The following is a 10,658-nucleotide window of genomic DNA, read 5'->3' on the forward strand; positions in this document are numbered from 1 at the left end:
TACTGAATTCAATTTGGCTTTCTGCTCAGTTTTTTCAGTTGATCCCACTCCACCACATTACTCATTCGTCGATTCTGTCCATAACTCAAATCCAGTCCTTTTCACTAAAGAAAGTATTTTAAAGTTACTAAAAAAACAAACCCCATTATGTAGGCCCTGATGACATTCCTAACTCCATTCTCGAATATTGCGCGCAAGAAATCCCTGACATCTTCTAATCTTGTTTAATGTCTCACTGAACACCGCCATCCTCCCCACTGATTAGAAAATCAATAAAATTATTCCCATTCGTAAAACCGGTCCCCTCTCCGACCCCCTTAACTTCAGACCAATATCTATTACTTCATCCTGTTGTAAGATTTCCGAACATGTTATAGCAAAAAAAATCTATGCTCATTTAGACTCCATTAAATTTTTCTTTCCCAACCAACACAGCTTCTGATGTTCCCTTTCTACTACATCCCAACTGTCCCTTTTCATCCATGACCTTTCCAAAGCCATTGATAACAAATCACAAACCGATATCTTCTTGGATTTTTCTAAAGCCTATGATAAAGTTCTGCACAATAGACTCCTCCTTAAACTTTCAAATCTTGGTCTTAATGTACAATTGCTCAAATGGTTAGCTTTCCTAAAAAATCGTAAACAATTTGTTCATTTTAAAGATCGTGATTCACCTTTTGCCACTTTAAATTCAGGTACTCCTCAAGGAGCGGTTCTCTTGCCTTTATTGTTTTTAATATATAAATGTTCCCTGAAACCCTCAACTGCACCACTAGATTTTTTGCTGATGACTAATCTACCACACAATTAATCACAAATCTGATCAAGAAACTCTCCAATGTAATCTTGTTTCCATCTCAGATTGGTGCTCATTTTGGCATATGCCTATCTAAAACAGTTTTCATGACAGCTACTCTTCTCTTTGAATTCTCATACTCGATGAATAACATAATACCCAAGTTTCTCAATTTAAATATGTGGGAGTCATAATCTTGGCTGATCTCTGTTGGAATAATCATATCAATTATGTCTACAGAAATGTCTCAACAAACTTTTCCTCCTTCGCCGCAACCTCAAACATTCTACTCGTGATGTCAGACTTCTCTGCTACCAAACTTATATTTCTCCTGTTCTTTCTTATGTAGCTGAGGTCTGGGACCCCCACACCTCTAGTAATATTGACAAACTTGAATCTATCCAAAATAAATCCATCCGCTTTATTCCCGATTGAATCAATCACGATTGTTTCAATCTTAAACTCGAACTTAATCTCCACCCACTCGCTACTCCCTGACTTATCTTCCACTTAGCCATGCTTTACAAGATTATTCATGGTCATTTAAATTTTGATATGTTCAATATTCTGACTAAGCCTTCCTATGTTTCCAATTGACTTGACCACCCGAAAAATTAAACCTATTTTTGCCTCTACAGATTGTTTTAAATTCATTTTTTTTCCCAATACCATGATTCCATGATTGAATGGAACAAGCTCCCTTCTACTATTGTTAACTCCCCCACGATCTCAGATTTCTTGTTTTAAATCCTCCTTCTCTTTTAAATCCTCCTTCATTCAATTATGAATTTGTTTATCTCAGCCTTTGGTAGTTCTATTTTTAATAGTGTTTCTTAGTGTTTTATAAAAGTTACTTTGAAATTTTGGTCAGTTCATAGAACAAATTAAATGATTTTACATAGAAACCTATGGAAAATCACATTTTGGCTAACGAATGTGATTCCAGAACAAATTATCTTTGTTAGCTGAGTATCACTGTATTTTCGTTATAAACTGCAAATATGCAAATTAGGATTAATAAAAATTTTCAGTTCAATTTTTTTTATTTTATGTGTAATTTATCTTAAATTTCAATTTTTCCTCCCTTTTAGAAAGTGATTATTGATGATAAAACACTGGTGAATGTTAGTTCTTTTTACTTAATTATGATATATTTCTAAATTTCAGATTGATTTTGCAATTGTCACTTTGACCAACTTGTTGACTGAGAAGCAGAAGAAATTCCTACGATACTCTGAACAACTTGGGAAAGTTCAAGAAATATCAGCAGGTTTGAAAAGGTGTCAGGCTGGACTTTCTGAAGTTGTGACTATGATGGATTCATTAAATTCCATGCTGCCTTTGGAGCAAAGGCTAGAGCCATTTGCAATAATGACAGGATAGTAATAGGCCAGTGGATGCATTTGAGCATTCACTTATTTCTGCTACTTTTTATTTCACAGTTACAAGAATCCCTCACACAATGAAATGAATTGTCTTGAACTCGTTATAACTCACTCTACTGTAAATTGAAGTATGGACTGTATCGTTGAATGAGTGAAATTATATCAAGTAAATATGATAATCAATTCAGAGCATGTGAAGAATATCAAGACAGTTTTTTCATTTTCACACATTTTACGAATATTTTTAATAACATTTTTGTATAATGTTAATTTTGGGATTTTTGTTACCTTCTAAAAATAATTCCAGATTTACAGTTGCATTTAATAAATTTAATTATTTTTGCTTGTATTATCTGCAGTGAAGATGTAAAAAATCTTTTTTCTGTTTTGCTGTGAAAATGGTAGATCAAAATGTGTGCTGAAGGACATTTTCATTCAACTGTGAAATAGTATAATTTTTATAAGTAATAGAGTAATCTTATATTAATGGAATTTTTTATAAAAAGTAAAAGCTTACAAATGATAATTTTTGTAGAAAACATTATCTTGTATTTTAGAAACTATTCGCTGATACTGAATGGTTTTATGTAATAATTAGTTTTTAAATTTTTTTTAAAAACAATTTCTTTGAGCAAAATCTTACATTTGTTAAACAGATAGAAAATTCTGCTCTCCTGACAAAATAAACAGAGATGGTATATATGTAGAGCCAATTACACTGTATCTGAGAAAAAGTTGTTTGATGTATGTTTCAAGGTGTTTAGTTTTATAGGAGGTAAAATGATAGACACGCTTGTAAATCATACTGCGTTGCTCAGTGCTGGAAAATAAAAATGAGCCTGAAGAAAATTTACCTATTAATATGAACACACATTTAGGCAAGGTTGGATCCAGTATTTCCCAATGCAATACTTAATTCTTCAATAATTTTATTAAATTTTGGTCATGTAAACCCTATGCATGTACTCACAATTTCCAGTGAAAATTTAGTCGCAAGTGCATTTAGGAGACTGACAAAAATAAATAAGAAAAAAGGGTTTTTTTATCAACCCTTGTATAAAAAAAAAGCGGCAAATGATTTGTAACTTTCACAAAATATTTTACTTGCTATTTTCAATATTTATTATTCATTTCCACAAAGATATGAATGTTTCTTTTAAAAATTTTAATTTTCATCTCACATTTTTTGCTTATGACAAGCAGAATTTTCAACAAAATTATGCAAAACTAACGAAAAATTTGGCAGCACATAAAAACTATGCATAATACTGAAATTTTTGAAATGAAACCATTTGATATTTCATAAGATATGATGAGCATTTATCAAAGAAAATGCTCATAAGGAAATCGGTTTCAAGTATACATGCATGAAAAAGATGTCCATTTTATTTTTCATAATTTGATTTCCAACTATATAGAGCAACTGTTTTGAAAAATTGCAGTTGAATATCATGAAAAAATAAAAATATTTCAGTAATACAGTGAGCTGTATTCAAGTTACTTCCTGAAAGTATCTTGGTGATAAGGGATTTTCCACAAATTGATATTTTGATCAGAGACAAATTACACCCCGCCCCCCACATGATCGAGACATTAGCTTTCAAACTTTAGACCAGTGGTTCTCAACCGGGGGTGCGGAAGAGCACTTTTAGGGGTGCGAGATGGAAAAAAAATTACAACATTGACTGATTATTCAGAAAAATCAAAATGATGACAAAAATTGAATTTTTTAAATCTTTTATACTTTTGATACTGTCATGCACACACATGGCTCAGGAAAAACATCAAAAAATTTGTTAAGTGTCAAAGAAACATTAATATTTAGTTGTGGCTAGAATCAATAAGTGAAAAACTATTTAATGTGAATCTCTTTTTTCCAAATCTAAAAAAAAAGTTTGAAATAGTAAGATTTTTTTAGTTTAATTTTCAAATTAATTTTAAAAAACGTGAAGCAAAAATTAAATATTAGTCATGGCTGAAAAGACATTACGCAATAAGTAAAATAATTTTTTGTAAAAATTAATTATCAGATAATTAATGTAATCAATTACAGAAAAAAAAACCTGAATTTTGTAACATGAAAAACGTATTATCCAAGAGGGTGCAGAAAGGTAAGTTCCATTGCTCTTGGGGTGTGGGAAGGAAAAAGTTTGGGAACCACTGCTTTAGACACCAATTTCTTACTTACACTGATAGACATTATATGGTGATATGCTATTGTATTTGCTGGTGTATAAAATGGATCCTGTGATGCCTTGATGAAAACATCTTAGTTGCTTAATTCATCATACATGCAGCTTGTAAACATTCTTTTTGGGAATTTCTAACAAATTGTTACATGGAGAAATGTGTTGTGTGTGTGTATGTGTGGCATATTCATGTTAGAGTTTTACTTTCTTTGTGTTATAATGGTGCTGCCATCTTTAACATATTTTGAAGCAAAACTTGCCAGTGCTTTTCAAATAGCTGATTAGCTCTTATTTGTCTTGAAGTGGCCACATCTATGATATGCGTATGGAACAGTGATTCTCCTTTTAACTCCTGAGTAAACACATAAATCCTTGTCTTGGATCAATATAATTTAGAAAGTTTTGGAGACACTTTTGGGAGCTATTAATTTGTTGGACATTGTAAATCGTGAATATAGATAAGTCACTTGAATTCTTTTTTTTCATTCATTTGAATTCATTCATTAACTAGTCCGCTACTGAAAGGTTGCTATGAACATGCAGAACATGAAACCTTTTTGCTACAGCAGATCCCTTTGTTTCAAAACTGATTGAGTGAAATGTTTTTTTGAAATATAAAATAAAAAGTGCCTTGCGCTCACACTCAAATTATTTGAAGGATTGTTCTACAAATATTGAAATCACTCGGAAAGGGGAAAAAACTTAATATTTCTTTAATTTTAGTAAATTTTTCTAAAGAAATTTTTGTTTTAAAATTACATTGCAGTAGACACTTGATAATCTGGCCGCGTTACTTAGGCGGGTTTTCATCGTGTTTAGAAGGAGGAAAATATGTCTGTGCAGGTGTTTATATTATTTAAATGGGCTTTTTCAATTGACTTCCAGTAATCCTGTGATTTTGATAATTTAGCATACTTTGGTCTGATATGTGCCATATTAGCAAGAGCCCACTATATTTCCAACAATATTATAGAATTGCTTATGCTGCAATAATTCTTCCCTAATCAATGAGAACATTGGTTAAACTACAATTTTATAATAATTAAATTAATTATAAATAATAATTAAATTAATTATAAATAATAATTAAATTAATTATAAATAATAATTAAATTAATTATTATAACTTAATTAGTAGAATTGTGATTAATATGATTAAATTATTGTAATTAAACACACAATGGTTTAATATTATAATAACTTTTCCTAATCACACCCATTACTGAATAGGATTTTAGGCTTAAAATACCATTGGCAATCTTTGAGATAAATCCCTCTCCCCTCCCAGACACAGAGACTTGTTTTGGAGAAGTTCAGAGAACAAATTATTTCCACAAATCAATGCATTAGTTATTCAAAATTTTTTAATAACAAATTGTTAAACACATTATTAATGATATCAATTAATAACTTTAAATAATACTTTTTCTGTTATTAAATTACTTTAAATTTACTTTAATTGCGCATTTGTTTATGATTACCGAATCCCAGGATTGGAGCACTCTGATGCTCGCCGTCCTGAGATTGAGAAAAAACTCTGGAAATGTTGATCTTATACTATACAGGCTGTCCCAAATTATTTGCACAGGGAATATGTCTGTAACTGTTAAATTTCGAAACATACTTTCAATTGCAAAAAGTTTTCAAATGATGTGCGGTTACTTTAAATCTCAAAATTTGTTTGAGGGGTTGTGTGCATAAAAAAATAAAGAAATTAAACTCAATTAGAAAGTTGTTGCTTTGCTTCTTCCAAGCCCAAAAAAAAAATCCACATTTTTATATGCAATATTCACTGAGATATTTGAATTTGAAAAATGAAGAAAATTTCTGAAGAAAAAACAGCATTAAATGCAGGTAAAACGGTTTTTCCGCATTTAGAGCTGTTTCCCAAATTCCTTTCATTTTTTGAAATCGAATAGAAACATGGAATTTTTTTTTTTGGCCTCAGAAGAGTCAGAGCAATGCTTTCTAAATGGGTTTTTGTGCACATCAGAACTGTATAAGTTCATTTCTTTATTTTTTCATGTATGCAACCCCTTAAACAAATTTTGAAATTTTAAGTAACTACACGTCTCATTCGAAAACTTTTTTGCAATTGAAAGTATGTTTCGAAAGTCAACAGTTACAGAGATATTTGCTGTGCAAACAATTTGGGACAGCCTGTGTAGTGTATGTTAAATAACACAGTTGCATGAACATTTATTTATTTTACCAATAATAAAATCATAATTTGTTTTATACACTTGTTAGGGAAAACTTTGCGGGGTGCAAACAAAAAACATCTAACTGAATTTTATTAATTAACATATTTACAAAACTAGTTGTCCCACACATTTGTGCTGAATTCGTAAAGTAGTTATACATCCTTTTCACTTCAAAATACCAACAAAGTGTGTTAAAAAGAAAGGGGTACATAAAAATAATAGGTAGTCAAATGGTAAAATAATATCACAATGTTCAATGCTAGAACTAATTATAACTTCTTCAAACCGAAAATTCCTGTGTCATATAGTGTATAACATTTTTGCAGGTAGTTGCCTATGTATATTGTCATCGTTTTTTTCAAAATATTCTCTCAATTTGGTTCAGTAGCTGAATGTTTACTTGGATGAGCTTACTTAGCACCTCCTAGAGATAGAAGGCCTATCACGGGTTGCCATAAACGTCATTCATATGCCTAGCAAGTTTTGCCATATTTTGAGACACAGCATCCTATTTTGATATTCTTATTTTGGAGTAGCACCTTCCTGATTGGCTCACAAATACAGCATAGTGATTGGATGTGGGGCATAGAAATCTCCAATTCTGAGCCCAATCATTTCTTTTCTGCACAACAATGATATTAGCACAAGCAGGGAACTTTTTCCCCTGAATATTCAGAGGGAAAATGGACTGCTTACTGACGTCACAAGCAGCGTGCAGAGGCCTTCTATCTCTAGGAGGTGCTGGCTTCAATTTGTTTTATAGTGTTTTGATACAGCTGTAAAGTGATTTGACTTGTGATATGATAAAAAAAAGAAACATTTCCTTTGTATTTTTTTTCGTTTAGAATTGTTGTATTTGTAAATTGTTGATTGTACTTTAGTAGGCTTTATTTGTTTTTGTATTTCTTGTGTAAAAAATGAAAATAAAGTTTGTGTCACAAATATGAATTGTATGGTGGAGTGAAGTTCTATTACAAAATATTTGAAAACTGTCAAGTGAAAAAAAGAGAGGAATAAATTTTACAAAAAAAAAAAAAAAAAAAAAAAAAAAAATATATATATATATATATATATATATATTCATCTAGACAATAAATTACTACATTTGAGAGGACACATGTTTTCCTCTATTTGCATCAAAATTCAATTAAGTGTGTGTAGACACATTTAAAATATAGTGCTGTGGCTTTAATTTGTGTGTGCGCAAATCCCAGGAGAGTCCGAGCCACACCGATTCTATGGAAGTGCATCTCAGAATGATCAATAATTATTGATAGGATTACCAGATGTCCTCCTTTTTATGTCATTTCAAGTGTCGTCCTATGTTTTGGAAAATTCTACCTTTTTCCTCCTTTTTAAACTTACGTATTTTTTTTCACTCTGAAACATATCACTTCATTAATATGAGATTGTGTGTGTTTTTTTTCCGTTTTGACCAGTTGCAGTCAAAATTCCCATTTCCAATTCCATTTTGAGAATATTTTTTTGCTCACCAATAGTAAATGTGTACTGAAAGAGGGAGAGAGGGGTGCTCTTCCATTCCACAATAAAGAAAATAGGATGTAAACAATAAACAATGCTGATTCCTACAGTAAATCATCACTGGCAAAAAGCATCACTCCCGAAAGAAAACCTGAGGGTATAGTTTTTACTTTTCAGAAATCTCAATAAATGTAACAAAAGACGGTTTTCTTGTTCGAAGGAAACCTCGCCATGCTCTACGACAGCGGTTCTCAACCAGTGCTCCGTGGAGCTCTTGGGCTCCTTGTGCACTCTTCAGGGGCTCCGCATCCACTCGAGGAAAATAAAAAAAAAACAGTAAAAAAATTATAAATATTTTTAAATACTTTATATATACAAATAAATCTAACTTTGATGAATAATTAAAAAATTGGCCTACAGGGCTCCGCCATAGAATTTTTTTACTAAAAAGGGCTCCGCAAGTCAAAAAGGTTGCAAAGCAATAAAACTGACCAAACCGGGAAACAGTTCATTATAAATGAAGGAGATGGATCAGTATTTTTTTTTAATTCTGTTTTTTGGTTTTTTAGCGGTTCTGTTTTAGTTAGGGAAAAATTGTGATATATAACTTCCACCCCCCCCTTTTTTTTTCAAGTCTAGTGGCGCCATCTGTTGTAAAAATTTGGAAAAGTGGCGTTACCAAAGGTATGCGCACGGGTAGGGTTACCAACCGTTCTTCTACGTTTTGGAAAATTCGTCCCTTTGTCCTCCTTTTTTTCAGGTTTCCAGAATCTTATTTTTCCTCGGGGAATTGTTGTTTTTTTTTCAATCTGAAACACAGGCCTGTAGCCAGAAATTTCGCTCGGGGGAACAAAGTGATAGAACAATAGATTTGGCCATTTTTCTCCTTTTTCGGTCATTTCTCACATTTCGGGGGAACAGACCCCAGGTCCCCCCACCCGCTCGCTACGGCCTTGCTGAAACATCTCTTCAATGATGAGCAAAGCGTATTAAAGACTAAAGATCATCGAGCTTATATTACTGGAGGGATCATCCAGCCTCCGCGACGTCGTCTACATCTAATGCAAGGATACCAAGTGACTCGGTGCAAACAAACAAGATCCCCCATAGAGATCAATGTTAAAATTGCCGATTTCAGCATAGAAATGCGGAAATTTAGTTAGGTTTCCGCCGCATCAATAATTTTAAAAATTGAATTGAATTTTTGATTTTCGAAATATTCAGTTCGCTTAGAAATACGAAGCCCAGAAAATTAAATATACACTGGTGAAATAAATTAAGAGAATTTGCATATTTTATCGAATTTCATGAAAAGAACTGAACTGAATGTAAAACCACTGCTTCTAGACAAAAATGCAAATCTTGTACGTCAAATACGTAAACGTACACGTGTGTGAAGGCGGAGCCAGTAGAGAAACAGGCTTTATAAGCGCGCGTAAGTTAAGACGCATTTCGTTCGCTAGCACACCTCGACGAATTTCTTGGTGTTATTTTGCAGCAATCCAGGCCTTTTTTTTTTAACATGTTAACTGGGGGGGATTTTGCACCGCTAGCCTTTCTATTTGCCCCACCAGTGGTCATTTTTTATCTTCACTGGTGGGACAAATAGAAAGGCAAAGCCCTTTTCTTGTTTTCCTGAAGCAGCTTCAAACGAATATGAAGGTAGTCAAAGAAAAAACTTGCGCAAAAAAGATTCCGCCATTTGTGAGATCGATGTTTTATGACATCTTTTTTTTTTTCTTTTTCAAAAAGGAAAAGGAAAGTTCAACTGAAAAGATAAGTTTTCCAGGGACCGACTTCTCATAAAAAGACAAAGAACAGATGGCGGAGGCCAAGGATATGACCGTTTATTGATTTTCATGCTCGTTAAAGTGAAACGATTTAGTTATATTGGGAGTAGAAAGGATCTAAAATTACCGAGTTGTCATCAGATGCCGGGGTTAAACATTCTATTTTATAGAGAGCAATATAGATAGATAAACATCAGTGTAGTAGCACAAGAACAGTCAAATTCGGACATTAGGTGGTCTCCAGATCTGAAGAGAGGGGGAATGAAGAAAATAAATACAGTGGAGAGAGAGAGAGAATCCCGTTTATACGACTTTCGAGAGATCAAATCACGGCAGTTTTTATTTAGTCGCAACTTCTCCCAAATTCTCAGAAATTAATTTTTATTTAACTTTCGGATTATGTTTAAAAGTTAACTGAATGTGAAGAAAACAAAGAAAGGTCATGAGATTGCGATTTTTTGATAAATTTAATCCAATATGACTTTGCCTGTATTTAATTTCTCTCTCTCTCCAGGATTCTTACGATTATTTTACAAATGCCAAAAAAAAGAAAATTAGAAACAAATTTGTAAGGTTTTCTGGGAACAATACTGTTTATAATTACAGATTTATTTTCATTATATATTTTTTGCAACCGTCTCCAAAAGTAACTCAGCATATTTAATTTCTTCACAAACTTCACTCTTTCATACATCCAGATTTTTTGTCAATTTTCATTTCACGTTCAAGAGAAGGCGTGGGGGAGGGGGGGGGGCTTTTCTTTTTTTTCAGAAATTAAGAACAGCTGATTCCACACAGCCAGCTAGAAT

The 10,658-nt window shown here is 32.4% G+C and overlaps 1 protein-coding gene across 1 annotated transcript in view; it reads left to right on the forward strand.

Moving 5' to 3' along the window:
- Positions 1-7,515, forward strand: part of BORCS5 (BLOC-1 related complex subunit 5) — a 37,463-nt gene extending 29,948 nt beyond the window's left edge. The window contains exon 5 of the mRNA XM_089246343.1: positions 1,967-7,515. Within this exon, the coding sequence (XP_089102469.1) occupies positions 1,967-2,182 (216 nt within the window). The 3' untranslated portion in view covers positions 2,183-7,515. The remainder of the gene's footprint in view (positions 1-1,966) is intronic.
- The last annotated feature ends 3,143 nt before the right edge of the window (positions 7,516-10,658 follow it).

Source organism: Pholcus phalangioides, unplaced genomic scaffold (genome assembly GCF_987345545.1).
Source record: "Pholcus phalangioides strain wild (caught in Gottingen) unplaced genomic scaffold, Ppha-v1.0 ptg000017l_1, whole genome shotgun sequence".
In the NCBI taxonomy this organism is placed as follows: Eukaryota; Metazoa; Arthropoda; class Arachnida; order Araneae; family Pholcidae; genus Pholcus; species Pholcus phalangioides.